The 17,754-nt window shown below is 42.8% G+C and overlaps 1 protein-coding gene across 7 annotated transcripts in view; it reads left to right on the forward strand.

Annotated features, from left to right (window-relative positions):
• LOC104924097 (interleukin-1 receptor accessory protein-like 1) overlaps positions 1–17,754 on the forward strand; it is a 260,076-nt gene that overhangs the window by 231,927 nt on the left and 10,395 nt on the right. For all 7 annotated transcript variants that reach the window (XM_027291703.1, XM_027291700.1, XM_027291702.1 and 4 more), the window contains 3 exons: positions 3,232–3,364; positions 12,474–12,619; positions 15,827–15,973. In XM_027291703.1, the coding sequence (XP_027147504.1) occupies positions 3,232–3,364; positions 12,474–12,619; positions 15,827–15,973 (426 nt within the window). The remainder of the gene's footprint in view (positions 1–3,231; positions 3,365–12,473; positions 12,620–15,826; positions 15,974–17,754) is intronic.

Here is a 17,754-nt window from a genome sequence, read left to right on the forward strand (position 1 = left end):
TCTGTTTTTTCTCTCACTTACATCCACACTGACATGAACCATATGCCCTCTTTCCCTCACGCTATACCTGTCAGATGCACAGAGATGCAGAAACGTCTGCTCCCTCTGTGCCTCCTTCTCCTTTTTTTTTCCGCTCCTCCGCGGCGTTCCATGATTTCATAGCTTCCAGTCTGTCTGCTTAGCCACGGGAATCTTTGCTGACGTCTCCGTCCTGCAGCCACGGCTACTGGGAGAGATGCTCTAGAGGCGAAAGGGAGATAAGACAGAGGAGACAATCGCATTAAGACTCACTTTCCCCCCCTCCCCTCCTCTGACCAAGACTAGAGGTTGGGATTTGAATGTTCGAATCTGTGCATTTAAATCCCTGCACGGCTGCTGATGCGTTTCCCAAACTGAAGCCCGTGCAGGCTTAGCATCTCGCAGTAAAGCCGGCGCAAATTAACACGCCTTTGTTAAGGGAACAACATGCAGCCCTTTGGAATAAGTCCTGGAAGAGTGGCTGTTGTCAACGCAGCAGTGGAGCTGCCAATGCTACAGCACAGCATGCTGTTCGGATCCATGGGTGAAGCCTCTCGACATCAAAGGTGGCACACAGAAGGATCCGTGTTTCCTTTTTACTGTTGTCTGCACCTGTCAAAATGGTGTGTTTTAGGGTTGTTGTTGTTGTTGTTGTTGTTGTTGTTGTTTTATGTGCTCCTACTGCACACTGGCCCTCCTGCTTTGTAGCACCACAGAGACCCCTGGTGGAAGTGAGAAGCATAGCAATGTGTGTGAATATGTGTGTGTGGTCCATCCCAGCATCCTTTTCTCTCTTACTCTCACCACACACACACACACACACACACACACACACACACACACACACACACACACAGACAGCACTTGTCTTTCATCTGTGGACGGTATATATATATATATATATATATATATATATATATATATATATATATATATATATATATATATATATATATATATATATATATATATATATATATATATATATATATATATATATATATATATATATATATATATATTTTTTTTTGTTCGACTGTGAGACAAAAATGTTAAACCATCCTCCAACTCTGGGCCTTTTTTTTTTTTTTGAATCTCTAAACCTGATTTTTTTCCCTGTTAACGTTTTAGCTATCATCTGAGCATGCAAGACTTGCACTAGAGGGCCAAATTAAAGCAGGCCTTGGTAAAATAAAATCCCTATTATCTTTGAACTAGCAAGTACCCAATTATACGCCACAGTTATCTCCCATCTCACAGACTTCTGAGTCCTCGCCAAAGGGCCAATGAGCAAGGAGTGCTAATGAAGAGATGCTGAATCACCTTTTTGCCTTCGCGGACGCACAACTGGTGGAGCCCCCTTGATCATCGGCAGCTTTTTTTTTTATGGATCAGAGTCATTCCCAGGCTTTGATGATGCAGTTCTTTTCTCTCTCTCTCTCTCTCTTTGGCGAACCCATCGCAGCACACTCATGGATGTGCTGCCGGCTGCAGCATGCGCGCGATAAGAACGAGAGGTGTCTAATCCACGGCGGAGAGAGAAAGCGGGTTTATGGGGGTTTATCTCTCTCCAGTCACACAGGGTGTGTGTGTGTGTGTGTTCAAAATGAGCCGAGTTGGAGAGAAGAACCCCTGCTGATGTGAAGGCAGGGGGGTTTGTCTGTTGATATGTGTTTTCTGTGCACTTTCTTATCCCTCTGTTTTCGTCGTTCTCATCGTCCCAGGGAGCCGATGTGTACATCACGCTGGCTTCTACTACAGAAAAATGACCTTGAAAGTCTTGAGAGCTTGACTTTTCTCGAACATGTTTTTTTTTCAGTCCGCCTCAAGTCTTGCATTTGCAATCTATATATTATATAAATACATTTCCTGTATCCCACTTTGTCGCAGCTCTTGGTGTCTTGTTGGCAGTGGAATTGGTGTGCAATCAAGCCACTGCTCAGCAGCAATGATAACCTCCGGCAATGTAGAAAGAGCCTTTATTTTCTCATTACATACACACTGAAGGCTATGTTTAGCATATATAGCATGTGTGTAGGTTGCGGGCTGAAGGTTGACTCAATCACAGTCTAGTTCAGTGGACTCACGAGGACAAACAGCGTCCTCTCATTGTCACAAGAATGCTAGTAGGGGTATATAAGTATGATTCAGTTTGTTGAAGGTAATTTGCATACTTTCAGTATATAGAAAAGCAAAAGGAATTGAGAGTTTTCCTCAAGTTATATGAATTCATTAATAGTGCAAACCGTCCTTAAAAGCTTCGCCGTACTTTTCTGTTCTTGTGCTGCCGACTGAGTACAATGATTGAGATTTTAAAAATGGGGTCTGACAGAGAAGGGGGCCACTGAAGAGTGCCAGAGCTTTTATGAAGGTACAGCAGCACTGTGAAGTTGCCGTGAAAGAGCGCTCAAGAGAGTGTTTTAAACTTAAAAAAGGCCGTCAGGGAATTGGAAAAAGGGGTCTGAGATGGTTTAAGATGACGCCTCTGGAGAGTGAGAGACAGTTTTAAGAATTGATGGAATCAAAGAGGCCTTTATGGAGTTTTTGAAGGGCAAGAATTGTAGCCCTGAAAAGAGAAAAGAAGTGAAATAACAGAAGGTACATGATGCAGGATTAGATATGACCAGATATCCACCAACCTGAGGGCACAGGGCGAAAATACAGATGTTGTGATGTTTTATTTATTTATTTAGAGGTTTCACCCAGCACCTGCAACATAGATGCTGCTGGAATAATGTGAGGATAATGTGTTTCACATTTTTTAGATGTTGGATTTTTGATGGTGATTTAGATACTTGAAGGCAACATTTCATCTCCCGGTAAATCAGACTTTAGTGCGACGCACAGCAGCCATGTCACAGAGCGTCGCATCGTTTCATGAACACCTGTAGCACAATTCATACAGACAAGAGTAGTCGAGGCACACCAGGGAGCAAAATGTGATAAAATTGCTATTTTTCCGGAGAGTTGACATGCATTGATGCTTGGGAATACAACAATACTGTATATTGATGCGGATACACGCGGGGACATGGGGACAGGAACAAAAATGAATGTTTTGCACGCAGCTGGTGTGCGCTAGATCACTTTTGGAAAGCGAAGAATGGTTTTGAGTAGCCATTACTGGTTTGTAAATGTTGCATAAATGAGAAGTGGACAGTGTAATAATTCAACAGTTGTCTCACCTCATATCCCGTCTCTTGTCTCCCACAGGAAGTCCTGTCAACCTGACATGTCGAGCCTTCTTCGGATACAGCGGAGACGTCAGTCCACTTATCTACTGGATGAAGGGGGAGAAGTTTATCGAAGATCTGGACGAGGAGCGGGTTCAGGAGAGTGACATCAAGTAAGACTTTCAGGCCGAAGCTGATTTTAAGATGTAAATCTTGTTAATGGCGATAGTTAGTTAGTCTATATTTGGTGAAATGAACAAAAGGAGTGAAGGGGTAAGGAATGAGGGGAGGAATCAGATGGATGGAGGAGTTCGGAGATGGGCTCGTGTCGGCTCGCGGTGAGAAGACAGGAGGAGGGAACCACAGGGGAGCTGTGACTATGAGTAGGGAAGCCGTCTCGTCTGTGGTTCCTGTATTCAAACAAAAGAAAGAAAAGAAGAAGGAGTTTGTTCGGCTACGATGTGAAAGAGAAAGTGAACGGATAAGATGTGCTTAAATACTTTAGGTGCGTAATTGCGGTGAGTCAGATGAGTTAAATCCATTGAATGTACATACTTTCTGCTTCTGTAGCTTGAACAACACAGCAAATTCATGAGGTACTTGTAATCGCTTCAAAAAGCAGCAAAAGGACCCTGGGGCTGAATTGGTGTGAACACCTATTTAAACCCAGTTACCACAACCGCGTGACACACACATCAACACACGCAACAATAGAGAGGAACCTTTCACAACCGAACTATCGTTTAAATGACGTTCATGCATGTTTTATGTGGCTGTTTAATAATGTATACAGCCATGCATTCTTCATCCAGTACAATATATATGCACGGTTCAGGCATTGCTCCATCGGCGATAAGCGATTACTTTGCACTAGGATATAAGTGGAGGCAGTAATAGCAGAGCAGCACAGCAGATGGCAACTCCAGTTGAATGTCAGTGTTAGCCTCAGTTTCCATTTGGGTGGCCTCCACCATCTTTTGGCACACACTCATCACTGGAAACAGTCTGTTTACTCCAATATCAGGTGAAAAGCTGACGGCCAGCACACACACCGCCTGAAGGTGGTTTACCTTCCAACAGTGCCGTCTAATTGGCTGGTATGAAGCTGAGTTTTTAAAAAAAAGGTGCTCTCCTCGCTTTAGGTTATGATGCATTCAGGTCTTTTGGGAAAAACAACAAGTTTATATCTTGGAAATATTGTCCTCAGTTGATTGGACTCACCAACAAGTAGAATTAGGTTTCAGACGGACGTATGAATCCTTTTCATCACATACAGTTTGTCTTTTTCGATAACAGCTTCGTGTATCATTTATGTCAGGAAACAAGCCCATGGATTTTTCATTTGCCGTTCAGACAGAGAGGCCTGGTGTGGAAAAAAGTCAAGAAATGTTGCTCCGGAGAGGCCAGACTGTGCAGAAAACAGCTTCAGGTTATTCCAGCTTTGCGTGCATGCGTTTGGCTGAATGACAAGTTGATGTTTTCTGAACGCGAGGGGCTCTTTGGCTCGCGCTGCTTTCAGGTCAGATTGGGGAAAAAAGTAGAAGAGAAGGACAAAGCGGCCGTCGGTTTAGTTTGGAAACATTTACATGTGGAGCTCATCCAGAATATTTTTTTATTGATTCAATTAAAATCAACCATAAACACACTGCAGCAGATGTTGCTTAACGTTCCTAAGTATAGCTGACTGTAAAAGTCTGTGATATAATTTTATTATTTCACCTTTGACTGTCAACATTGCTGGATTTGCTGTTGCATTTAGCACTCGTTTAGAATTTAATTGAATTTTTGAAATTCCCCGGAGCCAATTTAAAATTGGACAAGAAAATACACGTGATTTGTTACCAAACTCACAGTGGAGTTGTTCTTCGCCTAATTTTTGGCCGTCTGTAAAAGGTCACGGTTTCTCTGATTGGTGGACTGACGAGACCGGAACAATGCACTGATACCGTGTGGTACCTCACCCACGTTTTATTTCGAGATGATGAGCTGATGTTCGGGCTGTAAAGGTCAATCAAGGCTGGAGTAGAGTACTCATCCTCAGAAGAGGGATAATCAATCATAATCAGACTCCTCAGTGTGTGAAACAATGGAGATACTTATATTAGTAGTAGATATCAAACCCCTCTGTTTAAGAAATACAAGCAACAAGCGTCGTCTTTATTTATTATATATACACACCGGCAGGTTGATTATGATCAGAATGTCAGATGAAGTGTGAGCATAGCAAAGGCAAGAGACTTCCTGAAGAAAAGAGGATTAGGAAATCCAAATTAAACATGAACCAAACAAACAGAATATAGCCTGACAGACATCCGAGCGGGAAAGGCGTGAACTGCCATGTGTTTGTGCAGCGGTGTGGTCACCGTCTCCCACATGTTGTTACAGAAAACAAATAATCTTTCATTTAGGGAATCTCTTCATCCTCAAGGATGTGTTTTTTTGTTTTTTTTTGCACGGCATTCAGAAAATAAATTGGAGGAATGGAACAAAATCATACTGTTCCTGCTTAGCTGTGCAAATAGTCTTATTTGTCCGGGCTTTGAGATGTCTGTCTCTGAGATTTCTGTTTCCACCTCAGTAGTTGTGGCGCTCGCTGCAATATCTTTTTTTTTTTTTGCCAAAAAAAAACCTCCTCGACTTTCCTAATAGGAACTTTCTCTTTTGTTCTGGTAGAAACCACAGCTCGTTCCAATCTAGTTCCAACTGTTCCCTATTATCTGGAAAGAAATGTTGCTGTTTCATTTTATTTTTCAGCGTTTTTTAGCATAACAAATGCAATTCTATCATATATATATATATGTACTGTATATATATTTGCACTATGAGCTAGTGTCAGCGTCTACTCTCCAGCTGCTAGTGTAACTTTATTCCCTGTTGGTCTCAGAGGCTGTGCTCGAGCCCCGATCCGGTCCGGCTGCTGAGCCCACTTCTTTTGCCTCCTAACGGCAGATCCAGTTAGCAGCAGTTAATTAGTGGTTAGCTGTTTTAGCGAGTCGTGACGCTTAAAGTCCATCAGGAAACTCTGTAAACCAACAGAGAGTTGGAGCCGGGCAGCCGGAGGACATCCGTGGGGAAAAATCAGCAAAAATCCGATCCAGTTTCGTCCAAAATCACCGAATAAAGTTAGAAAGTTGTGCTTTTGTACAGTAATCAAATGCATGTAGCAGCCCTCAGAATCACTCACCACGTCATAAGCGGGAAAGCGTTTCATTAGAGGTAAAATTAGTACACACCCCCGAGTGCAGGATGAGTCACCAAGTTTTTATCGCTTATCCGGAAATGACAAACTCTAAAGTTTAAGAATACTTACATTTCTGTTTCATTGTTGGTGAATAGGCGACATACAGCGCAGGCATATGTAATAGAAACATAATTTCTTGACTTCATGGTGATTGATTAAGTTAAGCGGATGGATTTAAGTGCACTCTGTGAGGAATATAACAGAACTACCGCTGCTGCATTAGTCCAAATACATCACATTTCCTGTGACTGCTTCACAATAAAGGCAACCCACTGTTTTTCTATAGTCGTACTTACATACTAAGAAACAATGAATTCACTGTTAAGCCATTTAAAAGCCAATCATTTGTTCGGTTCAGTGTGTCTGTGCTGGAATACACGCATCAAACACATTCACACACTCTTTCATGTCCAGCCCTACTGTACATTCTTTGATCGACCCCCACCCCCCCTACGCATGACCAGAAAATCCCTGTTGTCGACAAATGCCGTCTAATGAAAAGGTTAACTGTAAGCAGCATGACAAGACTGGGGAGGGGGGGACGTTAGCGGCCCAGTCAGTGACCTGGCATTTCGAGATGTCTCTATTAGCCTTTCTAGCACACTCCGTCCAGCTCTCAGCGCCACGCTCCGTTATGAAGGACACCAGGCCAATTAGAGCCTACAGGATTTAGAGGGGGGGCGGTGAAGGTGGGGAGGTTGGCAGGTGGCAGTATTACGTAGGTGGTATAATAAAGATGAGGCGGAGGACTACTGAGACGTGCGTTACATGCAGTTAAAAAATGAGGTAACAAGCCAAGAGATCAAACATGTGACCCTGAGCTACTTTGAGAGTAGTGTGTGTGTGTTTATGTGCATGCAGGAGGCTTGTGTGCATACAGTGGGTGCCCACAATATGTGCACATTCGAGTTTTGTTCAAGTGCATACTGTTGTTGTGTGCCACCGCGTGATACCGTGTGTTTTTATTTATTTCTTTTATTTTTTTTGTTCCCATTTGAACGCGCACCACTTCAACCCCCCCCCCTCTCGCTCCCTGACATCATTCCATGAGCTTTTAGCTTTGAAATGGAAATTAATCACACGGGAGTATTCCCTGAAGGGCTGCCTGTAATACATGAAATGGAGCTTTTGGCACAGCGTTTCACTGCCGAGATTCCCGGGCTGATATGAAAAAAATTTGTGGCTGCAGAACAAGACTTCGTGGATTTCAGAGGGCGAAGTCGCAGCGTGGAATACAGACATAAAGGCCGTGCTTCTGAAGTTTAGGAGGAAGAAGAAGTTTGAGTCCCTGGTGCACGGGGCATGCAGCACCCTTTTGAGCAGCAGTTCAAGTGTAAAATTTCATTTTCTAACTCCAATTAATTCTCTCATAGATACATTCATGGGAAATCAGGACACTTACTGCACCCCACTGCCTATTAGCACCGCAAACCAAGTGCTTCTTAGGATTTTACTGTCTGACTTTGATGCCATAGTGGCAGGCAAACGGTCATAAACATTCTGAGGTTTTTTCATTTTTAATTTGGTGCTTTAATGGAGACACTTTGCAGAAGTGGAGGAAGTCTGTATCTCGCTAACTGTTTGTGATTTTTTCCTTTTTCTGTTAGTAGTTAGGTTAAAGGGACAATGGCCCTCACCAATTAAGGGTTAGATTTTATGGAATATGCTCTTTCCCTTTCTTGCAGAGAGTTAGATGATAAAATGAATTCTACTCTTGAGCCTTTGCACTAAATCTGACGGTGGGGAACTGGGGAAACAGCTGAAGTAGCTCTGTCCATATATGCTGTGTTGCTTTGTGCTGTTTAGGTTTTGTAACTCTTTGTGTGTAAATTGTAGAAAAGTACAATTTAGGTCCCGATTTGTCCACTGGGCAAAGAAAGAAGTAAAACACTCTTTTGTTGTTGACGTTCAGAATGACATGGGACTGAACAGCGCTTTTGCACTTTTTGCTTTTGTTGCTTGACAGTGATGCGTAAATGATAATACACGTAACGGCATTAGACTGACTGAACGTGGAAATACTGAGACATACATGCACATATTTATTCAAGACATGTCAGGCGCTTCATAATCTGTTTTGTAAATGGATGGTTCATTACATGTGAACATTTTTAGAATGTACTTGTATTTCTTTACACTGTTACAAAGTTATTACGCAACTGGTCTGTCCCACTGAGATCAAATTAAGCAGCATGCACTAAAATGGGTTTGACACCCCTGGATAAACAGTGCTTAATACTAATAGTAGTTTGTAGTTTATCAAATCAAATTTGGCCAGACAAGCTGGAACACTCCAGGCTACTGCTGAACTTCACCCAAATTCAACAGCTTTAACACCAAAGAAGTTAATCTCGGATGTTTGATTGTATTGTATCAAAAACCCAAACTCCAGGATGTTTCTCCAGACCTACCCTTGAGGTGTTGTGCTTGTGTATTTCCTTGAGCCTCTCAGTGACTCATTGTGTTGCCTCCTCGCTGAATACAGCATCAAGTAGCCCAGTGCACTTTCATCTCCGTCCAGCTACACGGCACCAGTTCACCGCCGCTCTCGACCTTTCATGCGCACCACCTGCCAGATGTTTGCGTAGGTGTATTCACGCTTCACGGTTGCTCTTTTTCCAACTCCTGTTTTGCACACCACTCAAACTTTCACTTACAAGTATGATGAATACGAGTCTTTCTGTGAACAAAGATTGATTTTTGCTTTTATTTATTTTTTTGCCAGCACATGTTGAGTCACACACGGGTGCCACCTCTTTAAAAAGCCATCAGCATGGATCTATATCCCCGACCTTGTGGGGCTCTGCGTCTCTGCCTGACTGGCAGCACAATGGAGAAGGATGAGTGTCAGAAAAGCTCAAAGGAATTAAGAGAAAAAGGCTGAATTAATTTCCTCCTCACATACATACTCACAAGTCTTAACCCTAGAAGTAAGCTTTGTGCTAAAAAGTACCACTTCATGACGAGTTTTTATGAAGCAGGTAGTCCATATAGCTACAAAGTGATTACCTCTAATGGGTCTTCATTGAGCATGGTCAATAAAAGAAATTTCCCTGCGACTGTGATATTTTCTGCGTGGGATACCAATTATTAGCAGCACTTTGTAAAGCGAATGTAAGATATTGCAATGGCAGCGGCGGCTGTGTTGTAGTTTGTCTTTATCTCCGCAGCGCTTCGCAATCTGCCTCGCTTAGTCCGTTCATTGATCAGCAAGAATTAGATGAGTTTTCATATTCAGATGCCCCGCAGCACGTAGCAGTAGATGAATGCCCAAGTGGCACTCGTACCTTTTCGCACTATTAGCTCCATGCATCATTAAACAGGGCGTTGAAATAGCTGCAATTTCTGTAACCTTAAAAAGATTATCTGCTCATATATCACTCCTGCTTTTGCACACAGCAGGAGAGATTCAGCTCGTTTAGCCAACATTGTTTTCCTGTTGTTCTCCTCGTGCCACGAGGGTATCTTAGAAAATCTGTAACCAGGCTTTATTAGTTGAACCAGGACTCTTTCTAGCTGAGGCTATTGTGACTACGACTGTGAACGTAAGAAAGGCTGCGTCATCATGTTAGAAGCAATTCTTGGAGAGGCAAATGTATCAGACAATGCACAGGCAATTTAGTCCTTGAGATTCGAGTTTTTCAGCATCATAACAATAACAAAAGATGTAGTTTGAGTATGATGTGATGTAGGGTGATGTGGGTTTGAACATTGCTGGAAACATTTGGGATAATGTAAGTACACAGCTCATTTCTGTGATATTCTGCCAATAGATCCTCCTAAATCTTAAACACTGGGACTAAACCCACGCTGTCTGATTATCCAGCTGAAAAGGAGCTTCAAATGACTGAATATCAGCCAGGCTCTTGTTAAAGTTCTGTTGGAAAGTGCTTGGTTTGTTCAACAGTGTTAAAGGAATATCTTGACATTTTGAGGCGCCATCTCCTCCCAATGGCTTGTTAGCAGTGTCAGCGTATTTCATCAAAGCCAGTTAGCCACAGCTTGATGCTGTTCTTCCCCTAATTTAAATTAGGAAGACAGTAATAATGAAGAGGAGGCTGCTGAAATCCATTTTTTTCTTAATGAACACAACGTCCTGCCAAAAGAAAAGTGTCCTCCCAGTACAGTCACTGTGATCAGACAGTCCACGTGTTGTTGTTGTTGTCAAAGTGTATAGATTTCAGGAAAATGACTGCATTCTGTGCAACAAAAAACATCAAAAGATGTTTCTTTTCCTTTCACTAACCCTTATGGCAAAATGTTGTGTGATAGGTCGGCACTGTAGTGCATCATGACAGTCGCGCTATTATCCCCGTCCCAACATGTCACAACCGATAGACATCAAGAGCTTCAGCGAGTCGACAAAGGACTATTTTTTTATACGGCGAAATCTGTCATGACTCATATGATGTCGGCATCCAGTCAGTCACAGACCATCGTCTCTTTACCGTTATGTACTTTTTGTTCTACTTCAACAAAAGTTAACCGTGTGAAGCAGAAACTGCCACAAATGTCAGCACATTACAGAGCTTCAGATTTAAAGTGCATAGGAGTTTCCACCCAGAAAAGCATCAACATCTCAGAATTGCACCCCGCCCAGATGGAAGCTCATCATTTCAAGGTAATGATTTATGGATTTTAGGATGCATACTGTCGACACAACTCAAATCTCCTTGGGGCAAACCTTTTATTTGGTGGAAAAATCCATATTTTATTAAGGAGTCAATACTCTTTATGACTTTTTCAGTGCCTGAAGTCTAGAGATATTGTTTTTCCAAAGTTTCTTTTTTTTCGGTAGAGATTTAGAAAATTTTACCAAACGTTGTTTTGTGGGATCTGTAGTCACGGAGCATACCTGCAAACATTGGGACGGGAAAATAAAAATAAAAACTTGAGCTCTGTGTGTTTTCTGACGTTCTAAATCCATTTCTGTTCTATGTGGTTTTCCTCATCCCGGTCACACATGATATAAACAGAGACAGTCAGAAGCTACTTTGAAGGAGGCAGTTGGGTTCGGGCAAATGTTTGAAGTCAAACTTTGAGCAGACAGTGGTGCAGCGGTCACTTCTCCCTGATAAATAACTAGTTATGTCCAGAAACTGTATGGGCAACAAAAAGGTTGTTTTTTTAATCAACAACACAACAACACACAAGCCTAGTGTGGTCTGATCTGTCTGGGTTCAAATCAAACCACAAAAAAATGATTCTTTCAGCTTCAGAGTGGGTTTGCTCCAAAAGTCTGCGATGTCCTGCAGGTAAAACTGACCAAAGCCAAAGAGGCTTTCACCTTTGATTCATCCAGACACACACATCCATCATGCCTGGTAAATTAGGACATAAATCAAGCTCATGACAATTTTTTTTAGTTTACATACTTTTTGTTTTGACAGATCTTAGTCACGGAATATTGATTAAAGCTACAGCAGTCAGTATTTTTATATTAACAATGGATCAAATGTGAAAGGTGCAATTTATTGCAACTTCACTCGACTCTGCAGTGCTGATGCAGCAAAAAAAAAAAAAAAAAGTTGGATGTTACAATCGAAATCCACCGGGCATGACTGGGTCGTACCCATTCTAGACATCGATTGTGACTCAGCTAGAAGCAATGAGAGGACGTCAACAACATAGAGAATCCAGTCAGGAAACAGTTTAACTACTTACCCATGGTAGAAGCACGTTAACCAAGAAAAAATGACTGAGCAAGTTAACAGAGTCTGGCACTTTGTAATTTGTGGGATTTAATATAACAACCAACAAATTACAGTGAACCAGAAACAATAAAACCAAAGCAATGAGCTGAGAGGCAATACAATGCTCCATAGAGCTGAGAAATAATAATTTACTATGGCATCATCACTCAGAAGAAACATAACATGGCATAAATAATTTCTTGACAAAGGGGGGTTGCAAAGAACCCTTTCTCGGCTAGCTTTTTGGGCATAGATTTCACTTCTTTAGACGGAGGTAACTCACAACTGATGCAAGGAGTTGTATCAGCCATCACCCATGCAGCCCGTTTTTTTCTGTGCACTCTGCAGGACAATCCGGGAGCACCTGGGAGAGCAGGAGGTTTCCATCTCCCTGACCATCGACTCTCTGGAGGAGAGCGACCTGGGCAATTACTCCTGCTACGTGGAGAACGGCAACGGGCGTCGACAGGCCAACATCCAGCTCGCGAAGAAAGGTGAGGCAAGCACACAAAGGGAAAAATATACAGCGTTTTAACCGTGAATCTAGTAGACGAATACAGAAGCCTTGATATTTAATAATGGCATGTTACAGCCCTGGAGGTGAAAAACACGTTTAATACCACAGGCCTTCGCTGTGACAATCGAATGAATCTCTCGCAGCAATTTATGGAGTACAAAGAAGAACAACTAGTGGGATTGTGGGAATTGACCAGTTGTTTCTCGCCTCGGGGGAAAAAAGATGGTACAGTATTGCAGATAGTGCAGAAAGTCTATTCATCCACTTCAGCCTGCGGAAGTGTTTGTTTGCAGAGAAAGAAAAAAACGAAAGCCTTTAATGTTATGACCCCAGACAAGCTGTTTGACTGTCTGGCAATGACCTCCTCCATCATCATTCATCAATGGCAACCATTGCCTTCCCATGTCTTTTTATTCAAGCAAACATATTTGAGTCTTCCCTCTGATTTCACCTCGCTGCGGTGACTGTTTTTTAAAAGTTACATCCATGATGATTTTAAATAGAGACGCACTCTTTCCAGCGTGGTTATATAAGTGAGATTTTTTCTTTTTTTTTAGCGAGGGGGGGGGGGGGGGTCTGTGCATCCTTAAAGTTGTCAGTGGTGAATACATTTACATAGTAAGATATTTTTCCTCTCTTTTAAGCTCGCAGCTTTGGATCCAGCTTTGATGGCAGCCCAGTTCCCCTCCATTTGCTATATTAAAGGGGGTTTATGCTGCACAGTCGAATCTCAGAATAAACCAGAGAAGATTAGCCCAGTCCCTCGCAGGATTGCGGTTCTACAAGAAGTCAACCTGGTTTCCATGATGTTGTTTTTTTTTATTATTATTCAAGGCCAAGCAGTGTTTACGCTGCCTTTCGAAATGCGTCAAAGTTTTTCTCACTTCTCACAGCGCTCGACACTTCGTCTTAGTGAAACATCAATCAGAACATGTCCTCACTGCGATGTGTCCTTATTTTCACTTGTTGTATCTGTGATTTTATTATTTTCATATCCTCACACAGATTTTTTCTTTCTGTCACAACAGCAGCAGCAACATCAACTATTAGACAGCTGCCTGTACTGTATATAAGATTTTTGATCTGTGAACATAAGAAACAGCTTTCACAATTCTCACCACCAGCCCGCCTCTGTTTTATTTTACCATTCAACCCCTCGTCTGCCTTTTTCCTCTTCTCGTTTTTCATCTCCCTCCCGGGACAACAGGCAGAGAGGAGGGAGGGAAAGGGGTGATGAATCACCTGGTGTCATGTGGCTCCATCAAATCCAGCCTTCTACTTGTCAGGAGCTAATTTGTCTTAATCCGTCCCACTGCAGCCTCGCTACAATATGGATGCCAGCCAGAGAAGAATTGGCCTCCTCCGCCATAATCTCTGCTGCTTGAGGAGCAGCTGGCTCGTTATGCTGTCCAGATATCAGAGGAGTGAAGCGGTGTTCACTGAGGCGAGAGGGCAGAGCGGAGGTGGAGAGAGGACAGTGAGGGAGAAGTGGAGTTGCTCGGATCCAGCTTCTCGCAGTGCTTGTTAGCCGCAACACCCTCTCTAAGACAACCAAACTAATTCATGATGATATCCCAGGCCGAGAGGAAAGAAAGCGAGACGAGGAGAAAACTTGTGTTCATCCCGCCCTGAGTTTGTGTCTGCTCTTTAGTTTGTGCCCGCTCGTCCGTCTGTCCATAGGTTCGGCTGAAGGTCGTGACCCAGACAGGCGTGATGAAGCGGCGCGGGGCCACACTCGTTAGCTCTATAGAACATCATCCTTCATCATGGGAGCTGTCAGCCTGATGGCCACTGCAGTGGAATGGGCATCGCGCACTCCAACGAGGTTAAATGTGCATCGGTTGATGGATGGTGATGCGCGCGAGTCCTCTCTGTCCACGTTTATGTGTGTGTGTGTGTGCGGCATTGCAGCCATTTCCAGCCTTTTACTGTTGTCCATTAGTCAGCCAATGAAGGCTGACCACCCAGATTTTGCGAGGCGTGTCCACGAGGAAATGTTGAACTGCCAAAGATGGAGTGACATCCGACGGACAAAAAGTTTTTTGAAAAAAAAGCCTTGAAAAAGAGACAAGAGACAAAGCAAACGACTTGGTTTTCAAGGCAAGTTACTAGACCATGGAGCTTAATGGTTGAGTCCATTGTCCTGCAGTGTAAAATATCACCTTTCATCCTCAATAACACCTCAAATCTACTTCTACTGAACAGTTTTGGCTTGCGGATCTTTGTAGGAATGCCGCAAGGACCATGATTAAGAATAACCTGTTGTGTGAAACTGAAATATCAACAGTGACGTCCCGCTGACGCTTTTCATGACTTGACACCAGGCTTGCCGCGATAACGGATGGCGGGGGAGAGTGGAGCGTTTCGATCCGCCGACGGAACAGGCGTTTCAAATAACAGCCGGGGAGCTTTTTTCCCTCTGCAGCCGCTCACACGCGTGTAACCAATCTTCATAAGTGTGGCGGTTTGATCTGTCGCATGCCATTGTCGCACCGGTTTGCCTCGATTCAAGTAATTTTTTTTTATTATCATCCAATCAAGCAAAGAAGGGCAGTAAGTGACAGGTATAGAAGTGGTTGTTCTTTTTTATTCCGGTTGGAGTTTCATCTGGATGCAATCCAGCGACAATGATAATGTAAGGGACATGAAAAGATGGAGATTGAACACAAGCCTTATATATATATATATATATATATTGAGAGAGAGAGAAAGGTACTGCAAAGTCAATTGACAACACAGACTGAACAATAGCTACTGCAACTTTTCCTTATCCATCATTAAAGTATTACATTTATTGACGTTCTGCAGTCAGACAGTGTAATCTGGCGTTCATGCCCCTGTGGATACAGACTGGCTTTAATATACATAAGAGCCGAGAAATCAGATGGAAAGGAATATTGTGATGTGCAAATGCAACTTTCTGAGTTTTTGTGGAATAAATATATAGCCTCACAGCTTCAAATGTCTGCAATAAGACCAGAAAAAAGCCATTAAAATGATAAATGTGACAGTGAAAAAGGGTCATTTTTATATCACAGATATTCAAATTACAGCCCATATACGCCCTGAATGTTTAATGTGATTTGCGTGTCATCTGGAACCATTTCAACTATTTCTTGTTTTCTTAGTTTCACTTAAACAAGTTATTAAAATCTCCCCTTCCTCACTGTGTTTGCCACATTAGCGGAGCTGATGTACACGGTGGAGCTGGCCGGGGGTCTGGGAGCCATCCTGTTGCTGCTGATCTGTCTGGTGACGCTTTACAAGTGCTACAGGATCGAGCTCATGCTCTTCTACAGGAACCACTTTGGCAGCGAGGATTTAGATGGAGGTAAGATGAGATAAGGTGCAAGGCGTAATTTACTTTTCCGCCGTTATATAATACTCTGCGATACCACAGTGTTTGCCGTTTATTGCGTGATTTCTATAGCACCCTCCGCGCGCTGTGAAAGCATCCTTTCTTCCCTCAGTTTGGAATCAAATCCCAAACCCTGAGCAGTATCAGTGCTGCTCGGCGTGCATGTTTATTTTTTGCTCAGAAAACACCTGGTCTATTTTTCATATCTTAAAGCAGCACGTGGCACTATTTTTATGTAAATATGCACCTGTTATTATCAGTGGAAATGACACAGAAAAGAGCCTCCCGTCACTGCTAACTCAGAAATTCTGTTGTCGATTTCAGGGAGTCTTTCTCAACCTGCTGGAAGAGCCAAATCATACAAATGTATGCAGAATATTCCATAAACCGTCTCCTAAACAGCAGCAGACGACTCGCCGATCTTTGATGTGATTCCTTTTCTTGTCACATTTGCATCCTTGTAAAAACGAATCACAAGCCAGCCTCGTAAAAAACTGTTCACGCTGGGCGCTGTTCCTGACATCACAATGCCCAACTTTTGGGTAATGAAGATGAGGTTTTCAAACAGTTCTCCTCTCGCTGCGTTTCAGAGCCCCCAACAGGCAAAGTCGCAGAGTTTAGCTTTTTAAAAGGAAAAAACGCAGCCTTGATCACTTAAACGTCGTGAATGTGGTGATGGGCTTTGTTTTGACATTTGGTTGTTCTGATTTCATAATCCAGCGGATAATCGGCAGACAAAATAATGTGAATGCATTCTAGCTGACAACCAAAACATGACTTACAGATATATTTGCCGCACAGTATATTTAACTGGTTTATTTTTTTGGGTTTTGTTCCATTGTAGTTGAGTTGGCAGTGAGAAGGACGAAGACCATTTTATCCTGAGAAACACAAAAACAGTTTTTTATTGCGCCCGGTGAGCCTATTATCCTACAGGTGGCAGGCAAAGGATGAGGAGGAAAGACTGAAGATGAACAGAGTTTTACAACTCTGGAACACTTTCATGCCGGCAGTTATTTTAATCTCTATTGTGACGACTGTAAACAGTAGAATTACGAGGAGGCTGCAGTGGTAGTTTTGGTCCAAACATGGCCCAAGTGGTGCAATTTATTTAAGTTATTGTACCAGTGTTTTCTCTAGATATTGTAATCCAATAACTCGAGGCGCATTCTCTTAAATTTGCATGTGTACCTGCATGAAAACTACGCATGAGCAAGTGCAGGATAGGATAATAGATCCTGCTGAACACTTTCTATAAAGCAAATCAAAACACAGGGCCAGACAAAAACATTAACATGAGGCCCCATCAGCAATAGTAAAAGGGGGAGAAAAAAAAGCCTCTGATTGGGCCTGGTGGATGAGTCTTGGTTTGAGAATGCATCAAACTGAGACAAGAAGCAAGTTTTAATTTGATTCCCCTGTAATGAGTCTCTCAAGTACAAGCGCGGCAGTGAATTCAGGGAGAATGAGATTAGTTCAGAGAGGCTGAGGGACTGTGCGTAGTGGAAAAAGAGACAGCGAGAGTTATGAGCGTTAAAAGGTAAAAAGTATTCTGTTCCCGGCTCTGCTTAACTGTGATGGCTGCGAGATCAGACGTTTCAATGAAAGTCATTACCTCTGGCTGTGTCGGCCCTCTGGCCCACAGAAAGCGGATGCAGCCCTGAGGCGGTTGTGTTGGAAAAAAAGGGAAGGGAAGAAAAAAAAAATGCCGGCCTTGAACTTAATGCCAAACAGCAATTGTCTCCTTTAATTGT

Source organism: Larimichthys crocea, chromosome XIX (assembly GCF_000972845.2).
Source record: "Larimichthys crocea isolate SSNF chromosome XIX, L_crocea_2.0, whole genome shotgun sequence".
NCBI lineage: Eukaryota > Metazoa > Chordata > Actinopteri > Sciaenidae > Larimichthys > Larimichthys crocea.